General features: G+C 40.7%; 1 protein-coding gene across 1 annotated transcript in view; it reads left to right on the forward strand.

Moving 5' to 3' along the window:
* LOC122928254 (ankyrin repeat and KH domain-containing protein 1-like) overlaps positions 1 to 25,524 on the forward strand; it is a 259,680-nt gene that overhangs the window by 226,594 nt on the left and 7,562 nt on the right. The window contains exons 25-32 of the mRNA XM_044280911.1: positions 3,352 to 3,468; positions 4,327 to 4,483; positions 15,622 to 16,048; positions 17,876 to 18,016; positions 18,106 to 18,255; positions 19,410 to 20,854; positions 21,959 to 22,132; positions 22,272 to 22,487. Coding sequence (XP_044136846.1) covers positions 3,352 to 3,468; positions 4,327 to 4,483; positions 15,622 to 16,048; positions 17,876 to 18,016; positions 18,106 to 18,255; positions 19,410 to 20,854; positions 21,959 to 22,132; positions 22,272 to 22,487 — 2,827 coding nt within the window. The remainder of the gene's footprint in view (positions 1 to 3,351; positions 3,469 to 4,326; positions 4,484 to 15,621; positions 16,049 to 17,875; positions 18,017 to 18,105; positions 18,256 to 19,409; positions 20,855 to 21,958; positions 22,133 to 22,271; positions 22,488 to 25,524) is intronic.

Consider the following 25,524-nt stretch of genomic DNA (forward strand, 5'->3'; position numbering starts at 1 on the left):
TCGCAAGCATCCGCAAGCAAGTACAGGAAGCGTTCCTCAAAGAAGAAGACAGAAGAGAAGCCGGGTTTTGCGAGCAAGTGGATTAAGGAAAGTTAAATTATTTTTTTTTTTTTTAACCCCCTCCAGTCCTATTGTACTATGCATTCTGTATTCAGAATGCTATTATTTTCCCTTATAACCATGTTATAAGGGAAAAGAATACAGTCTACACAACATCGAACCCAAACCCGAACTTATGTGAAGAAGTTTGGGTTTGGGTACCAAACATGCAGATTTTTCTCATGCGTGTGCAAAACACATTGCAATGTTTTGCACTTGCGCACAAAAGTCGCGCATGTTCCCGCAACGCACCCGGATCTTTAGAATCTAATAGAATTGCAATGCCCCAACTTTTGTGTAGGAGAGAGATCACGTTTTTTCTATCCTTCACTGCCAAAGACTTTAAACAATTGCCATAGTTTAAAGAGTAACTAAACTTTTCTATACATTTTTGTTCCTAATGCCCTAGTAACAGTTTTTGTAATATACTTTATGTATTTTGTATTTTTAATACAGTTTTGCCTCGCTAAAGCAAACGTTTTGCAGTACACTTAAAATCTACTTCTCACCAGTGGGGCCACAGCGCATGGAGTATGGCAGGATTAGCTGAGCAGAGCGGCTCCTGCTTCGCTAAGCTAAGAGCTGACATGCCGGACTCTTAGCTTAGCGGAGTGGGCAGAAGCAGGAGCCCACTCCACTTGGCTAATCCTGGCATAGAACATGGTTACAGGGTACCCATGTGCTATGCCAGAATTTGGTAAACCTTCGGGGGCCACAGGCAGTAATGTGCGCTCCTGCCTGTACTTCCTACCCTGCAGCCCCATTGATTAAATGTGTAGTCCTTACTCTGCTGAGAAGTCAGCGGTGTACAGAAAAGTAGATTTTAAGTGTACAGTGAAACATGCGCTTTAGGGAGGGAAAAGTCTATTACAAATACAAAAAACATTAATAAATTGTATTCCAAAAACTATTAGGGCATTAGGGAAATGTTAACAAAAATATATGCAAAAGTTTACTTTAAGTTTGTGTTATAATTTCATCAATTACTTTAGCTCCCATTCTATCATGGATATTATTTTTTATTATGCCTTAGGGCAGTGAGATGTGTCCAGATATCAACATTTCCTAAATTACAAGGCTGCAATTCAGCAACTGAATATCAAAACAGATTTGCCACAGGACACAATGATGGGATAATAACTTTGGAATAAGGCAGTTTAAAAATAAGTGTTACTTGGGAAAAGAGATACGGTGCAATAGCTAGATCTGTTGGGTGGGATGCAATTATATTAGTGACACAACCCCTTTAGGGAATGGAGCTGGGTGCCATTAGCAAAGCTGCTACTGTATTTGCTAATATTAGGTGACAACCCAACAGACACACACAATAAAGTGTGGCACACGTCACCAAATCCAAAAGACCACACACAAAATACAAATACTTTAGTACATAATACAAAATTAGACATAAAATAATTTAATGAAACAAATTGCTGTTCTAGTCAGCACCGTGAATGATCTCTCTCCCCCCTCCCCCCACATACGTTTTGACTTGCTTCCTCTTGGAGGTCGTGGGGGAAGAGGAAGCAAGGCAAAACGTACGTCGGGGTTGTTTACCCTCCCAAGCGCTGGGTCTGTACCTCTAATTTAGCCAGCTGAATTTTGTTCCTTTTTCCTTGCTTGATATACATACGGTTTGTTTGAGCACTCTTATGCCTCTGTAGGACTGCACCTGATAGGTATAATATTAAAGGAGAGGTTTTATCTTTTCAGAATACTTTATTTAATATATTGAGGCATGGCCATTACAAGGGCCCAAACCTAATATTAAAAGGAGCAGAATTAGAAATATAGGTATTTATTATTATTGTAGGGGCAGCTTGTGTTCAGGGGCTAGTACAGACCCCGAGCCTGGTAGGGAGAGAGTTCATTCACGGTGCTGACTTGTGCTGTAATTTGTAACTTGTATTGACTTATGCTGCAATTTGTACCGTAATTTGTTTCATGAAATTGTCTAATTTTGTATTATGTAATTCAGTGTATTTTTATTTTGTGTGTGGTCTTTTCAATTTGGTGAGGTGTAATATTAGGTGAGCAGAACTCTTTTGAAGTCAAGATGCTGGAGGAAAAGCCTTCCTTGTAAGGGGATGTTTGAGAGCTGCAAGCGAATGACCAAAAGAGAACAAACGTCCTGCTACCGTACTGTCTCTTCCTGTACAGCTTCCCATTGACACCAGCAGGATGATTTTTAAAGCTTTCTTTCTTCTTGTCACCTCTGTTACTAATGGGAGAAGATATTTTGTTTTAATCTAATCCTACTTTGTGTCATTTTCCCCTCTGCTGTGACTTGAATGTGTAATAACTAGAGATGAGCGAATTTCATATTTTGAAATTCGTTCACACTTCGTTTGGTGGTGAAAGGTGAATTGCGTTATGGATTCCTTTACCACGGACCATAACGCAATTCCATGACGGAATCCTTTAGAGGCATTCCGTTATTCATTCCGTCATAATAGAAGTCTATGGGCTGCAAAACTGATCCGTCACGTTTCCATTATGCAAGTGAGGACTCTCCTGCATAAGGGAAAAGGGACGGATCCGTTTTGCAGCCCATAGACTTCAATTATGACGGGATGAATAACGGAATGCCTCTTAAGGTATTCAGTTTTGAATTCCGTCATAGAAATACGTTATGGTCCGTGGTAATAGAATCCATAACACAATTCACCTTTTACCACCAAAGTGTGAACGAATTTTGTAAGTAGAAATTTGCTCATCTCTATTAATAGCATCCGAATTGCTTACATTTTTGGTCTCATGTTGTGAATACTTTGTAAAGATATGTGAGTAAGTAGCTTGGATGAACAGTGCACATTTTGAACAAGTTTTCTATGCATTTTTTATTTTTTTTTGCTAAATATTACAATTTGATGCAAAAGGCACCCATTAGTATAACGTGTTGGATGGCCTTTTTAAAAATGTGTCAGTGGTTTATTTTTTTTAAATATATGTGGGTTTAGATAAATAACATGTGTTTTTAATTCAGTTCAGGCTTTATTTGTACAAATCAAAAGTGGGCAAATTGTCCAGAAACCCCTGTACACATTTTTTGGGCTGCTTGTTCTATTTTTTCCCCCCACTGACTTCTGTGGGAAAACCGTAGTTCAAGTGATATGAAAGGAAATATTTTAACCTGCAATAGAGAATCTGCAGGTTATTCATAGTATTGTACTTTAGTGGGTGAAATTTTAAAAGCCGGTTTCAGTTTTTCCCATTTTCCTGCTCGTAAAATCTGTTCATTCTATGTGTCAGGATCTGTTGAAGAAATGCCATCAGTGCATGGAAACAATAGTGAAGGCAAAAGACCAGCAGGCTGCAGAAGCTAACAAAAATGCCAGTATCCTGCTTAAGGAGCTTGACCTTGAAAAGGTAAAGGGTTTACTGTCGTTTATGTGGTTTGATCTACATTCTGCTACTACATCTATTTCACCTCGTGTCCTCCATTGTCTGTACGACCATTCCAATATAATTGCCAGTACCACCAGTACTGGCGTTTTTCATCGCTACAGCCATGATTACTTACACATAGATTGCTTTCATTACTACTTCTGCCAGGTCACTATGGCTGCCATTGCTTCCACTCCATTATAGGCAGGTGGAGAAAACTATTTGTTTGCACTCCACATGTCTTTTATTGGTCATATTCCCTCTAAAAAGGCTAAATCAACACTCGCTCTGATTCCTTTTGCTCTACAAGGGGGTATTATATATATATATATATATATATATATATATATATTTCAGCATGCAGTTTTGCATGTTCCACCATACTGAAGATAGAACAGATTGTAAGAATCGTAAGGAAATTTACACCTGGTGGCAAGTATTGCATCTGCAGTTTGCACTACAAACTGAGAATGCCTTGTGTTTTTATGTAGGAAAGTAAAAAAAAATATGAAAATTTGCTGTCCCTAATGCATGGCACAGGCGCACACGTTTGTGTGCATGAGCCCTGAAAGTGCAACACATATTGGCACTGCAATGGATGTCTGTGGGAGAAAAACACCCAGATCATGCTGTAATGTTCAAATAAAATACCATTGACCCAAAAACACACTTCAGTTGTCAAAAAGGTACTATATAAATGCTTGTTCCCATAGACTTCCATATCTCCTAAGACCCACATACAATAGTTCTGTAGGCATGCACATTACAATTACTGCAATACATCTTTTGCTGTGCAAAATGTAATATAATATACATTAAACTTTATTTTAAAACAAATAGTCTAGAGAAGAAAGTCGCAAGCAAGCTCTTGCAGCTAAAAGAGAGAAACGAAAAGAAAAAAGAAAGAAAAAGAAGGAAGAGCAGAAAAAGAAACTGGAAGATGATGACTGTAAACTTTCCAGGACATGTGACCTGGATGCTGAAGATGAACACAGTGGTAAGGTTTAGTTTTCAGTCAACAGTTTTGATTTCCAGTTGCAATCTTTCTCTACCATTCATTTAGCCCTCTGCTGTTTTTCAACTTTATCCTCTCCTTTTTAGTTAAACCTTATGGAACATTTGCCTTTTTTTCCAACCTTGTACCAGTTTCTGTCCTTTGCTAGAATCTTTCGTTTAGTGTACTGCAATGAAGATGCATGGCATTCTTGTGACCCATGACTGTTGTTTTTCTTGGTGCTATAAAGTATTCTATTGTAACATGTTCTAAGTTTGAATGATGAATTATTTCTCCATGCCTGCGAGTGATTCGGTTTGTCATGTGTCATAAAGATAATCTGGCATTATATACCAATATCATATTTTTTCTTTTTTTTTTTTATAAATATACTGGTGACCTATCCTCTTGATATCTGTTCATCAGTATCTCCTCCTTGGTGGGGTTCTGACACCCGGGACCATCACTGATCGGCTGTTTTAAGATGACATCGGTGCTCTCAGTAGTGGACCTTCTCAAGTGAATGGGGGCAGCTGCTTGGTGGGCAGAGAGAAGGCCACGTAGCTATTGCGAGCGCAGGTGCCTTCTCAAACAGCTGGTTGGCAGGGGTCCCAGGTGTCAGACCCCCCCACCAATCATATACTGGTAACCTATCATGAGGATAGATCATTGGTTTAAAGAAAAAAAAAAAAAAAAACGTTTGGGAACAACCCCTTTAATTGCCCACTGCACAGGTGGGTTTTGTGAAGTGTGGGGTGATGATGACTAACATATGCAATGTCTGGATGGCTTTAGATAGTCTGGTATCATCTCAAATTGGTGAATTAACAATTTTTATGTCACAGTAAGCTGGCTGAGGATGGTACTGGATAGCATGGGGGTCACAGAAAGTTGCTTGCTGGGTTGCACTGTGGTCCCATGGTGCGCATATACCTAAGGCTTTTTATGCAGTCCTTTTATATTAACCAAGGGTATGATACAGTGGTGCCCCCTTTGACCTCTGTTTTATAACTAAAGGCTGTATTAGACGGGCAGATAAGGCAGGGAGATTGCTTCCCAGCTGTCGCCTGCTTGTCAGCGGAGGAGAACGCGTCTATTAAAATTTATGTTTTGTTTATCTGAGGCTGTATTTACCTAATTTTTAACAAATTTTAATCCCTTCAGGACTTCTGCAGGAGTTTTAGCTAAACAGCTGGCCTTAATCATTACATGTTCCCAAGATGGTGCATTAAAAACTATAACGTATTCTGCAAAAAAATACCTTATACAAGTTCATTGATGAAAAGGCAAAAAAGTTGTAGCTAATGTAATGCAATAAAAAAATAAAAATGTGCGTTGTCACTAAGAAGTTAAACAGCAGACACCCACGGCACATGTATGCGATCCGCCATAAGGTGGATTGCATACATTTCCCCCCTTACATGCCGTGGTCAAATGGGACCACAGCATCTGAGCAGTCCGGAAGCCGCGCGCTCCCAATACAGTAAAAGCGGTCCCCCGCTGTGTATTAGATAAATATACCGATACAGGCCACTATAAAACTGCCAACTCTCCAAGAATTTTTTATAAAAAGTGATCAAAAAGTCACATTTCAAAATAGTATCACTGAAAAGTACAGATCGCCCCGCAAAAATTTAGCCCTTACACAGCTGTGTACACATAACTACAAAAAAAGTTATAGGGGTCAGACTATGGTGATAAAAAAAAAAAAAAGTTTCTTAAGGCTTTTAAACTTTTTTTTCAGTATTAAAATGCAAGAAAAACTATACAAGTGTGGTATTGTTGTAAACATACTGACTTGGAGAATGAAGGTAACAGGTAAATTTTACCACAGTAAATGGTGTAAAAAAAAATTAAATAAAAAAAAAAACTATGAATCAAGTTTTTCCCAGTTCCAAACCAATTGGATTTTTTTCCTGCTTATCACTACATTGTATGCAACAGTAAAGTATGCCATTAGAAAGTACAACATGTCCTGCAAAAATAAACCCTCATAAGGCTATGTGAACAGAAAATTAAAGAAGTTAGGACTATGGGAAGGAGGGGAGTGAAAAGCAAAAATGTAAAATCACAAGGTCCTCTAATGGTTAAGGACCACATAGTAACATGGTTTAAAAGGCTGAAAAAAGACATCTGTCCATCCAGTTCAGCGTGTTATTCCTCCAATCAGGCAATCAGAATAACTCCCTGGATAAACAACCCATCTCTAGTAGCTATAGCCTGTAATATTATTACACTCCAGAAATACATCCAGGACCCTCTTGAATTCCTTTATTGTACTCACCATCACCACCTTCTCAGGCAGAGAGTTCCATAGTCTCACTGCTCTTACTGTAAAGAATCCTCTTCTATGTTTGTGTACAAACCTTCTTTCCTCCAGACGCAGGGGATGTCCCCTCGTCAGTCACTGTCCTGGGGATAAATAGATGATGGGAGAGATTTCTGTATTGACCACTGATATATTTATACATAGTTATTAGATATCCCCACAGTCGTCTTTTTTTCTAAAGTGAATAACCTTAATTTTGATGATCCTTCAGGGTACTGTAGTTGCCCCATTCCAGTTATTACTTTAGTTGCCCTCCTGAACCCTCTCCAGCTCTGCTATGTCTGCCTTGTTCACAGTAGCCCAGAACTGTACACAGTATTCCATGTGTGGTCTGACTAGTGATTTTTAAAGTGGTAGGTTTATGTTCTCATTGCGGGCATCTATGCCCCTTTTGATGCAGCCCATTTTCTTTTTGGCTTTGGCAGCTGCTGACGGACAGCTAAGTTTGCAGTTCACTAAAATTCCAAAGTCCTTTTTCCATGTCAGTGTTACCCAGTTTTACCATTTAGTATGTATAGGTGACTTGCATTATTCCTTCCCATGTGCATAACCGTACATTTGTCAGTGTTAAACCTCATCTGCCACTTGCCCAAGCCTCCAATCTATCCAGATAAATCTGCAGCCGTATACTGTCCTCTTCAGTGTCAATTAATTTACAAAGTTTAGCGTCATCTGCAAAAATGTATATTTTACAGTGCAAGCCTTCTACAAGATCATTAATATATTGAAGAGAATAGGACCCAATACTGACCCCTGAGGTACCCCACTAGTGACAGTGACCCAATCTGAGTGCGTACCGTTAATAACCAGCCTCTGTTTTCGATCACTGAGGCAGTTACTTACCCACATACAAACATTTCCCCCCCCTCCCCCCCCAACCAGGCAGTCTCATTTTATATACTAACCTTTTATGTGGTACAGTGTGAAATGCTTTGGAGAAGTCCAGATATACGACATCCATTGATTCGCTGCGGTTAAGTCTAGAACTTCCCTGCTAATAGAAACTGATTAAATTAGTTTGACATGACCGATCCCTCATGAAGCCATGCCGATATGGCGTTATTTGCTTATTTTCATTGAGGTACTCCAAGATAGCATCTCTTAGAAAACCTTCAAACAGTTTACCCACGGCCTATAGTTTCCGGTTCTGTGTTTTTGGACCCTTTTTTAATATTGGCACCACATTTGCTCTGTGCCAATCCTGTGGAACACTCCGTCAGTATAGTCCTTAAATATCAGAAATAAGGATCTGGCTATGACATGACCCCCCCCAACGCTGGCCCTGACTTTATGGTCACAATTTTCCAGGTGTCCCCCAACCTGCACATCTGTTGTTCTGTCAGGTCTATTGGTTAATACTAAATCCAGTATGGCCCCTTTCACATGGGTGAGTTTTCCGCGCTGGTGTAATGTGTGAGGTGAAAGCATTGCACCCGCACTGAATCCGGACCCATTCGTTTCTATGGGGCTGTGCACATGAGCGGTGATTTTCACGCATCACTTGTGCGTTGCGTTAAAATCACAGCATGCTCTATATTGTGCGTTTTTCACACAACGCAGGCCCCATAGAAGTGAAAATCGCAAGCAAGTGGGGATGCGGTGAGATTTTCACGCATGGTTGCTAGGTGAAGATCGGGATGGGGACCCGATCTTTATTATTTCCCCTCATAAAATGGTTATAAGGGAAAATAATAGCATTCTTAATACAGAATACTAAGTGAATTAGGGGTGGAGGGGTTAAAAAAAATAATTATTCAACTTACCTCATTCACTTGTTCGCGCAGCCTGGCTTCTCTTCTCCTCCTCTTCTTTGAGGACCTGGGAGAAAAGGACCTTTTGGTGAACACACTACGCTCATCACATAGTGATGTCACCAAAGGTCCTTTTCCTCCCAGGTCATCAAAGAAGAGAAGCTTAAATTATATTTATATATATATATATTTTTTACTAGAATACCTGACCCAAACCCGAACTCCAGTGAAGAGGTTTGGGTCTGGGCATCCAAACATGACTATTTTTCTCCCAAGCATGCAAAACGCATTAAAATCGTGCATTTTCCCGCAACGCGCCCGCATCCTATCCAGCCCTCACACGTGACGCCTGTGTGAAAGAGGCCTATGGCTGTCCCTCTTGTCGTGTCCTGAACCAGTTGGGAAAGGTAATTGTCTTTGGTTATTGGCAGAACCTATTTCCTTTATGAGCTATACAGGTTTCAGTTTCCCAGTCTATACCTGAGTAGTTCAAGTCCCCTATAATAATGACCTCATTATTTTATTATAGTTTTTTTCTTCCATGTATTTCTACCCACAGTGAATCCACTTATATATTCTCGGAGACCCCTCCCCCTCTCCGGAGTTGACGATACTTTCTAAACAGACACATGTTTTTATCAAAGTCCTGATACATAAAACAATAGAATATAAAGAAGTTGTTATTTTTCTCAGGGCTGTACATGAATATTGGGTCCTCCTGGGAGCTTCTAGATGTTGGTGAATATTGTACTAATGACTGATGAAGGAAACATACTTTTATGATATGTATTAATTCTGGATTTAATGTGATGACATTTTGATACTTTTTTGATGTTTGTTAGTTATCAATATGGCAGTCACCTGATCAGAACTTATTTATTCTTGAGTGAAGGACACTCATTTCCTGGAAACAAATGTGAAAGTGCTTTAAACTTCGGTTTCTGCTGTCAAAACACTTGCCCTTTTGGGGCATCCAGAGTTCCCAGCAGGAGGTGCTTTAACAAAGCATCACGTGAGACGCGATACAGCCATCATGCCAACTCTGTTAGTCCCGCTATCCTGGACCCTCACCTTGTCTTGATTTGATGAGTGCCATGCTTATTTTATTGTCACCAGATTACATGACTGCTAGTAGGTGGAAGTACAGAGCACCATTCTTGTACAGATAGCTGTCTGGTTGATCGATGCTGATTTATTCCTATAAAATTGCAGTGTGTGAATGGTGGAGTTCCAAGTTGACAGTATTTTATTTTCCTTGTTTGGGGATTGTTGATTTTTGTCCTTGTGAAACTAAAGTACTTAATTAGAAAAAACAAACTTCATCTGCTGTTAAGGAATTTTGAGAAGTACCAAACTTCATTAAAGGTAGTCTCCTCTCCCGAAGCCTGGTAGGGGAAGTGCTACATAAATATTACTTCTCCAGCTGCCTCCCGATTTGATCATTTTGTGTCAGTGCTCACCCTAGTTCTCCTTTCTGCGTGCCTACTTATTGGCGCTAGAGTACATTCAGAAGAAGTCCTCTTAATGTATTTGTCTTTGTGGGAACAAGTTAGTATGGACATACAAATTGGCGATCTGGAGACAGCTGTAGTAGTCATGTAGTACTGCACATAAAGGTATTCTCCAGGACTTTGATATTGATGGACTATCCTTAGGATAGGTCATCAATGTGAGATGAGCAGGGGTCTCACTCCCGCCATCCCCGCTGATCAGCTGTTTGAGAAAGCCAATGTGCAGACCAGAGCTCTGGTGAGCGCTGCTGCCTCCTTGCAGTTTACCAGCTCAGCACCATCTATCTCATTGCAGCAACACTTGGTATTAAAGGGATTCTGTCACTTGGATTTTGCCTATAGAACTGCGGAAATGCGCTGCTAGATTGCCGCTAGCACAGCGCTCCAACTTTGTGATGGCGAGGAGCAAGGAGGAGTTTTAGAGCATGCGGGAGGTCCTGGTCTCCTTCACAGTGGGTGTGGCTGGGCTCCAGAAACGTTAGTAACAGCCCCTTTGGCACAACAGATCAAGCCTATTTAGGCTATTGACCTTGCTTGTCCCAAATATTAAAACTGAACTTTTATTGAATCTGCTAAAAATTGCTGAGTGAAAAGAAAGTAGGCTAAGGAAAGAGTTAAGACTATCTGATGCCCTGTCAGTACTTCAGCATGTGTATCCTATCTACAATGTGAGCCGGGGGTGCACTTCAATACTGTTTTAGAAGCCCTATACAGCACCGTCCTATCTGTATCGCTATAGAGGATTCTATGTGCAAACACTGTTCAAACTTGGACATGCTCTGCTAATCATACTTGTAGCTGGAACTGACAACGGACCTCAGTCTAAAACACTAAACTGTCCCCCAACATGTTTTGCCAGCTAATCTGGCTTCATCAGGGGTAACGGACAGAATTAAATAAAGACGCTGTTTGAGGACCTTATAAGGACTGTCTCCACATTGGGAACAGACTAAATGGTCCAATAGTTACGAAGAATACGAGTGGGTAAGTATCCATTAAACCCTGGCACCAATAGACAACCTGCAAGTAGCGATGACACTGCACCACCGTCATTCAGGTGGGAGTGTTCAGGTGAGTCAGATGCGCATCCAGTACCTGCACCAGGACTTTCCTCCTTAGAGCGCCACTGCAGGGCACTACGGCTGCGCAGGAACCTTAAAGTACCCGGAGCGCCTCTTCGCACAGTGCGCCTGTGCGTACACTTAGTCTTCAGGCACATCGCTCTGCCTTACTGCGCCTACATGTTCACTTAGACTCAGAAATCATTGTTCTGCCTCACTGCGACTGCGCATACACTTAGTCTCAGAGTTCGTTTCTCTGCCTCACTGAGGCTGCGCACTGACTTAGTCTCACAGTGCTGCATCTTGACAGGTATTCTCGCCATCTATGCTGTTAGTTATTCAGGCCCTAGAAGGTATAAGCGAGCACCATAGCCAATAACTCACCTACACTGTCACTTGGTCTCGGAGCCTCTTGTTTTCATTACAAATTCCCTTCTTATAGCTAACCCCACAGCAACCGAATTATGTTTGCATGCAGAATTTGTATTAAATTGGCTATACATTAGCATAACCGCAACACTACCTAACTCGCAGGTTATCCTTTTGCGCAGCACATGCAAATACTATTGTAACAGTGAAAATGTGTTGCCCCCACCTCAGGGGGATGTTCCCATACCTCTGGGGTCATCTATAATCCCCATATAGATATAAAGTACAGGATTTCCACTCATAGGAATAAAGTTAATTATTTTTTATAACTATCTCGACCAAAAATGGTGTCATAACTATGGCACAATAGTCACAAAAAAGTGATCTTGATAGATGTAGCATATTTATAGTGATAAATGTAAATAATCATAACAGCGTCTAGACCTGCTTACAAGTTAATAGATATACAGTCAGGACCATAAATATTGGGACATCGACACAATTCTAAAATTTTAGACTCTATACACCACCACAATGGATTTGAAATGAAACGAACAAGATGTGCTTTAACTGCAGACTGTCGGCTTTAATTTGAGGGTATTTACATCCAAATCAGGTGAATGGTGTAGGAATTACAGCAGTTTGCATATGTGCCTCCCATTTGTTAAGGGACCAAAAGTAATGGGACAACTGGCTTCTCAGCTGTTCCATGGCCAGGTGTTATTCCCTCATTATCCCAATTGCAGTGAGCAGATACAAGGTCCAGAGTTCATTTCAAGTGTGCTATTTGCATTTGGAATCTGTTGCTGTCAACTCTCAAGATGAGATCCAAAACGCTGTCATGATCAGTGAAGCAAGCCATCATTAGGCTGAAAAAACAAAACAAACCCATAAGAGAGATAGCAAAAAGATTAGGCGTGGCCAAAAAAAGTTTGGAACATTCTTAAAAAGAAGGAACACATCAGTGAGCTCAGCAACACCGAAAGACCATGGAAAACGACTGTGGTGGATGACGGAATAATTATTTCCCTGGTGAAAAGTTGGCCAGATCAAGAACTCTCCAGGAACCTTCTCTCCAGGAAAGGTGTATGTGTGTCAAAGTCAACAATCAAGAGAAGACTTCACCAGAGTGAATACAGAGGGTTCACCACAAGATGTAAACCATTGGTGAGCCTCAAAAACAGGAAGGCCAGATTAGAGTTTGCCAACGACATCTAAAAAAGCCTTCACAGTTCTGGAGCAACATCCTATGGACAGATGAGACCAAGATCAACTTGTACCAGAGTGATGGGAAGAGTATGGAGAAGAAAAGGAACTGCTTCTGATCCTAGACACAACCTCCACCATGCTTCACTGATGAGGTGGTGTGTCATGGCGTGGGCATGTATGGCTGCCAATGGAACTGGTTCTCTTGTATTTATTGATGATGTGACTGTTGACAAAAGCAGCAGGATAAATTTTGAAGTTTTTTGGGCAATATTATCTGCTCATATTCAGCCAAATGCTTCAGAACTCATTGGACTTCACAGTGCAGATGGACAATGACCTAAAGCATACTGCAAAAAAAGTTTTTTTTTAAAGGGAAAGAAGTGGATTGTTCTGTAATGGCCAAGTCAATCACCTGACCTGAATCCGATTGAGCATGCATTTCACTTGCTGAAGACAAAACTGAAGATAAAATGCCCCAAGAACCAGCAGGAACTGAAGACAGTTGAAGTAGAGACCTGGCAGAGAATCACCAGGGATGAAACCCAGCATCTGGTGATGTCTATGCGTTCCAGACTTCAGGCTGTAATTGACTGCAAAGGATTTGCAACCAAGTATAAAAAAGTGAAAGTTTGATTTATGATTATTATTCTGTCCCATTACTTTTTATCCCTTTACAAATGGGAGGCACATATGCAAACTGTTATTCCAACACCGTTCACCTGATTTAGATGTAAATACCCTCAAATTAAAGCTGACAGTCTGCAGTTAAAGCACATCTAGTTTGTTTCATTTCAAATCCATTGTAGTGGTGTATAGAGCCAAAAATCTTAGAATTGGCGATGTCCCAATATTTATGGACCTGACTCTGGATCATGTTTGAACAGAATGTGCAGATGATTATTCTAAAAAAGAAGAAAAAGTGAAGCCTTCATTGAGGCCTTTTGGGCTGAGGCTATCAAGACGGTAAATCCATCTTGTTTCTTCTAGAAGAAGAACTCTATCCAAGCCTCCTCTACGTGCACCAAGTGTCTTTTTTTTTTTTACACAGGCCTCAACATTTGACAGCTAGGCTCTCCCTTGTGAAAAGTCCTAACATGCCTAGATATTGTGGTGTCAGATTTGGTATTAATACTGCTTATGTGTTGGCAGATCTGCTGTCGGACCTCTTGTGATGTTTCACTAACATACAATTTTAGACAAGGGCACTGGGCCACGTACACTATGCCCATTGTTTGACAATTAATAAATTGCCTGATTTCATATTTATTGCCATCCACAGAATTAGTAAAGTCTTTGATCTTAATGTATGGACAGAAGCTACATCTCCCACATGGGTAACTACCCCCTACATTAGATCTCAACCACTTTGGTTTTGGGGGATCCTTACTGTGAAAACTGTGCATTAGATGGTCTTTGAAGTTTTTACCTCTACGATAGGTAATACTAGGTTTGGTCAATAAAACCTTGCTCAAATCATTGTCAGTTTATAAAATATGCCAATGCTTTTGCAGAATTTGTAAAACCCTGCGATGCTGAACATCAAAGGTGCCAATGTACCTAATAGTAGCAGGGGTATCAGTTTTCTCATTTTTACTTAGTCAGGACGGTGGGTATTTTCTTGCCCTATAGAAGGCTTTATTCAAGGCTTTTTCAGATATCCTCTTTGGAATCTTCCAAACAGAGTGTCACATTTCCTGAGGAACGCAGAGTCACTTGAGCAGTTACGACGTGCCCTTATATACTGTCCAGTGGGTATTCTTCTCAGAGGTAGAGGATGATGGCTCTGCCAATGTAGCTGGTTATTTGTGGATTTACGGTAGACTTCTGTATTGATGAGGCCACCAGGGTCAATGGAGATTCTAAGATCAAGGAACATAAGGGTATTTTGATGTATCTGTGAGGTAAATTTCATACCTATATCATTATTATTGAGACTCTTCCCAAATTCATGAAATAATGCCATGATGCCATCCATTAAAATCAAAACATCTATAAACCACACCCAAAACAAAATGTGCTCAATATACTGTTGAAAGTGCTCCATAAACGATAGTGTTCTCCCACCACCCTAAAAAAATGCGTAATTTGGTGCACATTTACTACCCATTGCTGTACCAATTTGCTGTAAATAAAAATTGCCATTAAATAGAAAATAATTGTGTGAGGAGGAAACGTAATAATCTGAGTACCAGCTCATTATGAGGGTGAAATTGGGTGCCCTTTGTGTACAAAAAAGAACTTGCTGCCTTTATTCCAAAATCGTGCTTAATATTGGTGTATAGTGCCTCAATGTCCAAACTAGCAAGATAAGTGTGGTCTCTGACTTGAATCTCCTGTAACCTGGGCACCTTACTTGCCTCATTTACATTATATAGTCCAACAAATAGAGCAGCACTCCAGGATCATGTGGAAAATGGTGGTTTATTCACCCATTGGTGACGCAACGTTTCGGCTCCAAAATGAAGCCTTTCTCAAGCGCTTGAGAAAGGCTTCATGTTGGAGCCGAAACGTTGCATCACCAATAGGTCAATAAACCACCATTTTCCACATTATCCTGGAGTTCTGCTCTTTTTTGGACTGAATTTTTGGGTAAGCTTGCCTTTTTTGAGCTTGCACCCGCAGTATTGTTTATAGGTCAGTGCTGCCGTACTTTTTCTAGTGTGTGTGTGTGTGTGTGTGTGTGTGTATGTATTAGTTTTTTTAAAGGAGCTCATAGAGTATTGCAGCCTCTCCATACAGCTGATTGGCAGTGGGGTGGCGAGTTGGGCCCACGCTCATCTGATATTGACTACCTATCCTGGTTATAGGCCATCAGTATCAAAATCGTCTAAAACACCTTTAATCCTTTTGGGAACATGACATAATCTTTTTAAAATGTTTCTTAATTGTTGCCTATGCATTATTTTTCTAGATGTAGAGGAGGAAGATGTCCCTCTAGAGCCACCAAGTGCAACAATAATGACTACAATTGGCATCTCTGCAACATCTACAACATTTACAAATGTGTTTGGAAAAAGGAGTGGTATAATCATAACGCCTAGCACTAATCAGAAAAATAAAAAAGGCAAAACCGAAGAAAACCTGCAGCTTATTGCACCTGACCCGGATGTCTCTAAGAAATCTCAAAAAAATAATAATAATGGACATAGTGAAGATGCTAGTGGTGTTGTTTGTGATTTTGTAATTTTGGATAGTGATGAATGCAACAGTGAAATCCCCGTTCACAAGAACCAAGAATGTAATAAAAGTGATAACACATCTAGAACGAAAACATGTTCTTTACTTCTCCACAAATGGGAAGAAAAGCCCAAGATGTTAACATCGAAGATTTCCACAAGGTTAGTTTTTTTAAATCTTGAAATGTTGTTTTTTTGTTTTGTTTTTTTTGTTTTTGTTTTTTGCAACGCACACTTATGCACTTTGGGTGGGGAATGAGAAAGGTGGCTTGATAAGATTTATTCTAGACTTTTATAAGTAGCATAGTCATATGCAAGCAGGCTGTGCAGTTATGGCTCCATGGTATAGAGATGCTGAAGACTCCCTACCAGATGGTGGTAGGTTTACATAGTTGTATACTGGAGATATTTTCCTTGAAGCATTGCGTTGATAATGCTTTTATAATGCATAATTTCTATGACTTTTAGCAAAAAATAAAATATTCCAGGCCGATTATATAGTGTTCAAAAAATGAAAGGACCTTGGATGCTGTGTGAAATAGGGCATACAGTGGCACAGTTGGGAGCCCATTAAAGTCTATCAATCCCTTATTACTATGCATGTGAGTTATTTGTTCCATATTGACTATATTTTTTGTAAATAAATAAAATAAAATGTAAAGCCACTTTACATTAATTTCTGTTGGAATTCCATAGATAGCCGAGTACACCACAGCAGGGGGTACATGGTGAGGGCTGCAGAGGGTCCAAGGCCTCCTTTCTCATGATCGGTGGCGGCTCCAGTGGTAGGACCCCCACCTATCTAATAGTTATTCCCTAGCCTGGGGATAGAGAGTAACTTCTAACCATAATACGTACCCCTTTGGTAGCGACACAATAGCGAGTTCAATAAACTTGCAGCATGTCAGTAAATGGTCCTGTTCTGACCTTGCTCCAGATCTGCACAGCATTATACAGATTTTATAATGCTGTATTTAACCCTTAGGCCCCTTGCAGACAAGCGAGCATTCCGCACGGGTGCAATGTGTGATGCAAACTTATTGCGCCCGCACGGAATCGGACCCATTCATGTCAATGGGGCTGTGTACATGTGTGTTGGTTTTCACACATCACTTGTGCATTGCGTGAAAATCACAGCATGTTCTATATTCTGCAACTTTCTTGCAATGCTTGACCCATAGAAGTGAATGGAGCAGTGTGAAAATCGCATTCGCAAGCAAGTGCGGATGCGATGCGTTTTTCATGAATGGTTGCTAAGAGTTGTTTGTATACATTCAGTTTTTTATCACACGCATTGCACCCACGCAATAAAAACTGAATGCGATCGCGGGCAAAACTGAATGACTTTGCCTGCGAAATGGCGCATTTTTCACTGAACGAATTTGCAGCATATCCGGACACGCTTTTCTGCATGAGGCCTTAGATTAATCTTTGGTATTACACTGACAGTGTTATGTCAACAGCGACACGTTTGATGTCATGGTTCAGAATTTAAAGTACCAATTTTACATTAGGATAAGGTTCTTAGGGTACTTTCACACTTGCGGCAGGGCGGATCCGACAGGCTGTTCACCCTGTCGGATCCGTCCTTCCGCTCTTTCACCGGACCGCCGCTCCATCCCTATTGACGAAAGGCCGCCGGACTAAAAGTCCTGCATGTCCGACTTTTTAGTCCGACGGCCTCTGACCGCGAAGTGCCGTACTGCGCCCGAGCGCCACCCCGTCCCCATTATAGTCAATGAGGACGGAGCGGAGGTCTGGCGGCACGGCGAAACAGCGGCAAGACTGATCAGACAGGGTGAACAACCTGTCGGATCCGTCCTGCCGCAAGTGTGAAAGTAGCCTTAAAGTCTTATTTATGGTGTTGTGTATTGTAGATTGTATTGTTTGGAATTGATAAGATATTAGCAACACATTTTCTTTGGTTTAATTGTGAAAATAATTTACTAAACTTTTTTTTTTTTTTATGTAACTTGCATACAAATATAGAATTGAAAACGATACGAGTAACAAGCAACCTTTATCCAGTTTTAAAGCCACTCCTTTTACATTGCCGAATCCGAAGCTGAATATATGTAGCCCAAAAAGAGGCCAAAAGAGAGAAGAAGGATGGAAAGAAGTTGTTAGGAGGTTAGTGTTTTAGTTTTTTTTTTTTTTTTTTTTAAATGGTGACTTACATTTTTTAATCTTCACTTATTGGTATTGTCATCTGTTTGTAGATCAAAGAAGCTGTCGGTTCCTGCATCTGTAGTATCTCGAATAATGGGGAGAGGTGGCTGTAATATCACTGCAATTCAAGATGTTACTGGTGCCCATATTGATGTTGATAAACAAAAAGATAAGAATGGAGAAAGAATGATCACTATAAGGTATTTGTAGTGGTATGTTACCATGTGTATGTGCTCATAAGGCCCCAGGTGGTGAACAACCCCTTTAAGCACTAGGATAATGTCATAGTGCTCAATAAAATAAAATCAACAGCAGGCTCCGTTAAATCCAACATGAACTTTAAAGTGACATTATGATGCAGCCTTGACTTCCCTTTTGCCTGTAGCCATCTGTAAACCACTGCTATAATCTTGTCAGTTGTCAAGGCAAATTATGTCACAGTGACTTTCATACTGGTTTTCCTCCTGTGTATGTATGCATGTTGGGAAACAGTAGTCAAAGGCTAAGTAGACACATTGAGGATTGGGTGCGGATTCTGTGCTTCAATCCTCATCAGATCCGTGAACCCCCTGCCACGTCTGCGGCAGAAGTCAAAAGGCGGGTTTACAACTCCGGCCAAATATAGGGAACGATAATAGGCCCATGTAAAGGTGCTACAGATCACCAGATGAATGAGCGAAACACTCCTTCATCGGGTGAAATGATCTTCCTGCAGCACACTGGGCAGTAGCAGATCATGCTGTTTGAACAGTGATTTGCTGCCCACAAACAATGAATCTGTATGAGGATTAGTGTTGAGCAAATTGTCTTTGGGCTGCTGTATCCGAACCCAATTCTTTTGAAACCTTCATTAACCATATTCCCTCCGTCCCACCGTAAAATGTATGGGCTTTGTAGAGGTCTTTGCGAACTTGTGGCAAATATCACTAAACTTGCTTTGCCTCACATCTATTAAGTGACGTTTAGTTTATTCGCATAAATTAGGGTTAAAATCTGAAGCTGAACTCTGCTTCATTAATGAGGCAGGAAGCAGAGTTCAGCTTTGTATGTTGACACTGTAATTTTTGCGAATAACTAGTGTCGTGTCATAGACACGAGACGAAGAAAGTCTTACGATGTTTGCCGCAAGTTAACAAGAGACCTCCAAGGAGCCCATACATTTTACAGTAGGAAGAAGGCTGTATTGTAGTCGTATACAGCAATCCAAAACCCATTCACTCAACACTAATGAGGAGGAGCGATAGCAGTCACTCATTCCCTTACAGCGTCCGATTTCTGCTGTGGATGTTGTTTTGAAACCGCCTCCTCACTGTTCACCTTTACGTTCAATTTTTCTTTCATTTTTTGCTTTCAGGGGTGGACCAGAATCCACTAGGTATGTGGTACAACTGATAAATGCCTTGATTCAAGATCCTGCCAAAGAACTAGAAGACTTAATACCCAAGGGACACATTCGTAGTCCCAAGACACTAAATTCACCATCTGGAGCAGGCATTGTATCTACCAGCAAAAGCCCTTCTTTTGTAACAAACACTGCGACATCATCAATGACTAGAGTTTTGACATCTTTTAAGTCTTCCAAACAGACCAAAAATATCCAGGAAAATATTCATCCTCCTTTGCAAGGAATACTTCCTATGCCTACTAGCCATCCACGATTTGCACATTTAACAGCCCAACCAATGCAGCCAGTCAGACATACTCACTTACCATTGGCCCAGCTTGGAGGTTCTTTAAGACCACCTACCTGTACATGGGGGCCGTTTTCTGTGATATCAAGTGGCAAAAATATTTCTCCAAAACATACATTGCAAGAAACAAGTAGTACCGCACAGACGGATGCATCCTTATTCGGCAGTTCAATCTTTACCTCTAAGTTAAATGATGTTTCTCAACATTTAAGTGAATCCAACAGCCCTTCGTCCATTGGAAAACAGTTATTCCCTTGCAATGTGAAAAGCAGCAGTGGGGTGTCTGTGTGTTCTGATACTACAAGCAAGTGTACTACAGTGTCTTCTGTGTCATTTACAACCATAAGTAATGCGTTAAATTCTAGCACGCTTCCTAGTGATGGGCAAACAGAACACCACTTAGCCACAAAACCGAGAACAGTGCGTCCTCTAGATCAGACAGCAGAAATGCGCTTTTCATCTGGGATGAACTGGTCTGCTAATTCCTCATTTACTAGTGACCAAAAATCATTTTGTTCTTCAAGTCCGTCAGCATACAAAAGTATAAAGGAGGAGGAACTGTCAGGTGGTACATCAGAGCGAAATGAACCCAAGGTTGCTGTTTATGTGAATGAGGCTGGCGCAGAACCTGAGAGTAATTGCAGATTTCCACACATGGCTCATGCCAACCAGTATGCATTACACAATATGCAGTATAGAAACCCAGTAAACTCCATGATATCTACGAAACAAATGCAGCAAGATGAACACACTCGCTTTTTTACAGATTCACAGCCCAGTACTGCTCAAGATTCACTCCAGAAAGGAAATGCACAGTCTCCTCTTTCAACGCCACCTATTAACAATTCTCAAGTACACTTGAATTTGACAAGCAAACAGTTGCCTCTGTCATTTGGACCTGCACTTCTCAATCACTTTTCTACTCCGCTTAATCAGATGTCATGCAGTCAAGGTTGGGGAGCATGTTTTTCATCTGCTGAAACAAATAACCAGTTTCTAAATGGTCCAGATAACTGCATTCTTGGAGAAGTAGAAAATTTCCGTTCCTTAACAGTATCTAATCCTCCTGGCTTCAGACCAACCGAGGGCAGTTTATCTGGATCAGTGGGTAAGATTTTATAACAGCTGACATAAAGCACAGGTTTGACAGCAGTCTTGTTTGTCTTAGATGGATGTTTTGCGACAGTCACATGAAAGTTGGTTGTGGCTCACTGTAGTTCTCAGATTTTGTCCATAAGCCACCATTTTAAAAAAAAGTCTACTTTTTTGAGGTTGGCAAAAAGGAAATCACAGCAGACTGCTGGGTGCATCTGATGAATGCATAAAAGACACTCCCAACACACATGCCAAAACAGACTGACTGCATTGTGAACTCAGTATAGTGGCGTGGCAGTTCAGTGATTACCAAGTCTGAGGGCAGTACTGCTAATTAGCATTATTAGAAACTTATGGCAATGTTATTTTGTAATGGATGATATGGTTATAGTTAAAGTGGTGACTCAACCTAGATATTGGCTAGTCAGCAGATGTAAATTCCAGTATCCTTATAAAGGAGTTGGCCTGTCGCTAGGATATGAAATCATTGTCAGATAGGTGCGAGCCCCACCTCTGGGTCCTGCTCCTATCTAGAGAAAGGAATCCCCGAATTCTAGGATGGCACACTGCGCATGTGCGGCATGCTCTCCCTTCATCTCTATGGAAGTTACGAAAATAGCCAAGCAAGCACACCCGACTGTTTTTGGAAGTCCTATAACTTGAGTGAATTAAGAGCATCCCATGTAATTGCATCTTTCTCTCCATTCACTGCTCGGGGCCTGCTGGAAATGGCTGAGCCAGTGCTCGGGTATTTTTGGAACTCCCATAGCAGTGAACAGAGTGCCCCGCTGCTCTGTTAATCTTAGTAGTCATGTTCTGGAGATAGGAGTGGGTTTCATATCTGGGACCCACACCTGTCTGGAATTGATGGCATATCCTAGCCGCATGCTGTCAATGTCCCACATGGGCCAACTTGTATTTTGGGGAAGAGGTTGTATGTTTCACAATAAATAATAACTCTGTACACAACAACTATGGTGTTGGCAGATTCCAGCTGTTGAAATCTTCACAGCACATAAGAATAGTAGCTTGTTCCTGACTGTATAGCCAGTTATTCAATGGTGGTTTTGCTGTAAATGTAGTTTGTGAGTTTATTCTCTTTTCTTTTATTTACCAGCATCCTTTGACGATTCTGACAACTGTTCACTGGGTATATCTGTACCAGCGATGACCAGTTTTGAAAAAAATCTGTATCCAAGTCCGATGTTTTTGCAAGGTCCTAATGTTTGTTCTCCTAGTTTTAGTAGACAACACTTTTCACCGCATCCTTGGACTAATTCTTCAAATCTGTGTATGTATTTATCTGCATGTTTTTTAATTATGTGAACTGTTATTGGTGGGGCGTTTTATTTATGTCATTAGTAAGGTTTGCTTTCCACATCTAGCTACATTCCATAGTTACACACTGTTTACATTTCTTGGTCCATTAGCACTATCTGGATCGACTTCACCACCACCATCAACTGATTCTCAGTTATCAGGCCTCATGCAGCCAATGAACTTTACAGGTGATCGCAAAATGCCACCTCCTATCGGAACAGAGAGGCTAGCACGAATTCGACAAAGTGGCTGTGCGTTTGGGAACACCTACTCACCTTCTGGTGGACAAAATGGCATATGGTCATTTGGCGTCAACAGTGGACCAGGTAGTAATGCAATTTTAAATCCTTCAATTTCATATTGTTAACCATGACTGACTGGCAATCTATAATGAGTGTCTGACCCAGATTACTGGGGCATAGCAAATATGGTGCCAGTATTTTTAAAAAGCATGCCCAGAAACTATAGGCCTGTAAGTTAAAAATCTGTTTTGGTTAAAATGAAGGATTTCTGTCTATAGTATGTAAAAAAAATAATAATTATAATTATAAAAATGTATAATTCCCTGTCTGCATGGGTTTATGAAGAATTGGTCTTGTCAAACTGATAAGTTTCTATCAGGGGTTAAGTTCTAGACTGGAATGGATGTCATGTATCTTGACATCTCCAAAGCATTTGATACTGTATCACATAAAAGGTTAGTAGATAAAATGAGAATGCTTGGACTGGGTGAAAATGTCTGTATGTGGGTAAGTAACTGGCTCAGTGTTAGAAAACATATATACTAATATTGGGTCACCGTAAAACGGCGCACAACTGATGGTCAGTATGAAATAACTAAAATCCAAGACTAAATTCACATCAGGGTTGTCTATCAGGATATTAATTTAAAAAAAAATCCTCTACTGGGATCTAGTGGTTAAAGGACTGACACGTAAATTGAATCCTTATATTGGTTGTTGTCAGACTGTACTACATAAGTTCAACCACATTAGTTAATGCATTCAAATACTTTATGACTACATAAGGCTTCTTTCACATCACTGTTTCTCCTTTCCGTTCTCCGGCTTCATTGAGGAGCAAGAGAATGGAAAGGACGGATTCTGCAGATAACTGAGACCTAACTGAGCGTAAAGACCCCATAGACTATAATGGGGTCCGCTCAGAATATGATTTTTGAGCGGAGTCTAAAGTCATGCAGAACTTTTGTCTCCGCTCAAAAATCATATACTGAACGGACCCCATTATAGTCTATGGGGTCTTTAGGCCCCGTTACGCTCAGTTATCTGCAGAATCCGTCCTTTCCGTTCTCCTGCTCCTCAACGTTCATTGCCAGTGACTTCTTACATGAAGCGCTACCCCTTCTTAGTACAGTCTGCTCCAGGGACTGTGCATTAATTATCTGTCTGTGATAGATTGTATTTTCTGTGTAAGTGTATGTATATAGATAGCAGTCACTGATAGCTGTTCACAGGGTGGTCTGAAGTTTAGAAAGAGCAGAGGTTTCAATTTCTAAATTACAAGTTATAATCCTTACCCACAAAACTACTCTCTACAATATTGAAATTGTGACACCAAGAAGGAAAAGTCATGACCTTGTGGAAATTTCAGGATCAATAGACATATTAATGATATGCACTTAGACACCTTGGCATTCCGGTAATGAAGTTATTGATGGGTTTCTGAGGATTGTTCTGCCGCACTGAATGCACCTGGGCATGTAAATCCTCAAGATCAGCTGCTGGCATTAGCTTAATATGCCTACATATGATGTCCCAGATGAGCCAAATTGTAAAAAAAAAAAAAAAGTCCAGAGTTGCTGCAGGCCTATGAGTTTATTTAGGCCACACAGGCTGCATGAGCAACATGCGGCCTGACTTTATTCTGTTTAATAACTGCTCCTGGGACATACCACTGGTTCCATTAATAGGAGACGACCAGCTACTGTACAGTCAGGTCCATAAATGTTGGGACATCGACACAATTCTAACATTTTTGGCTCTATACACCACCACAATAAATTTGAAATGAAACGAACAACATGTGCTTTAACTGCAGACTTTTAGCTTTAATTTGAGATTATTTACATCCAAATCAGGTGAACGGTGTAGGAATTACAACAGTTTACATATGTGCCTCCCACTTGTTAAGTGACCAAAAGTAATGGGACAATTTGCTTCTCAGCTGTTCCATGGCCAGGTGTGTGTTATTCTCTCATTATCCCAATTACAATGAGCCGATAAAAGGTCCAGTGTTCATTTTAAGTGTGCTATTTGCATTTGGAATCTATTGCTGTCAACTCTCAAGATGAGATCCAAAGAGCTGTCATGATCAGTGAGGCAAGCCATCATTGGGCTGAGAAAACAAACCCATCAGAAAGATAGTAAAAAGATTAGGTGTGTCCAAAACAACTGTTTGGAACCTCCTTAAAAAGAAGGAAAGCACCAGTGAGCTCAGCAACACCAAAAGAACCGGAAGAGCACGGGAAACAGTTGTGGTAGATGACCGAAGAATTCTTTCCCTGGTGAAGTAAACACCCTTTACACTGGCGAGATCAAGAACACTCTCCAGCAGGTAGGTGTATGTGTGTCAAAGTCAACAATCAAGAGAAGACTTCAGCAGAGTGAATACAGAGGGTTCACCACAAGGTGTAAACCATTGGTGAGCCTCAAAAAACAGGAAGGCCAGATTAGAGTTTGCCAAACGACATCTAAAAAAGCCTTCACAGTTCTGGAACAACATCCTATGGACAGATGAGACCAAGTTCAACTTGTACCAGAGTGATGGGAAGAGAAGAGTATGGAGAAGGAAAGGAACTGCTCATGATCCTAAGCATACCACCTCATCAGTGAAGCATGGTGGTGGTAGTGTCATCGCGTGGGTATGTATGGCTGCCAATGGAACTGGTTCTCTCGTATTTATTGATGATGTGACTGCTGACAAAAGCAGCAGGATGAATTCTGAAGTGTTTTGGGCATTATCTGCTCATATTCAGCCAAATGCTTCAGAACTCATTGGATGGCACTTCACCGTGCAGATGGACAATGACCCAAAACATACTGCAAAAGCAACCAAAGAGTTTTTTAAGGGAAAAAGTGGAATGTTCTGCAATGGCCAAGTCAATCACCTGACCTGAATCCAATTGCGCATGCATTTCACTTGCTGAAGACAAAACTGAAGGGAAAATTCCCCAAGAACAATCAGGAACTGAAGACAATTGCAGTAGAGGCCTTGCAGAGCATCACCAGGGATGAAACTCTGCGTCTGATGTCTATACGTTCCAGACTTCAGGCTGTAATTGACTGCAAAGGATTTGTAACCTGGTATGAAAAAGTGAAAGTTTGATTTATGATTATTCTGTCA

Source organism: Bufo gargarizans, chromosome 2, assembly GCF_014858855.1.
Source record: "Bufo gargarizans isolate SCDJY-AF-19 chromosome 2, ASM1485885v1, whole genome shotgun sequence".
In the NCBI taxonomy this organism is placed as follows: domain Eukaryota; kingdom Metazoa; phylum Chordata; class Amphibia; order Anura; family Bufonidae; genus Bufo; species Bufo gargarizans.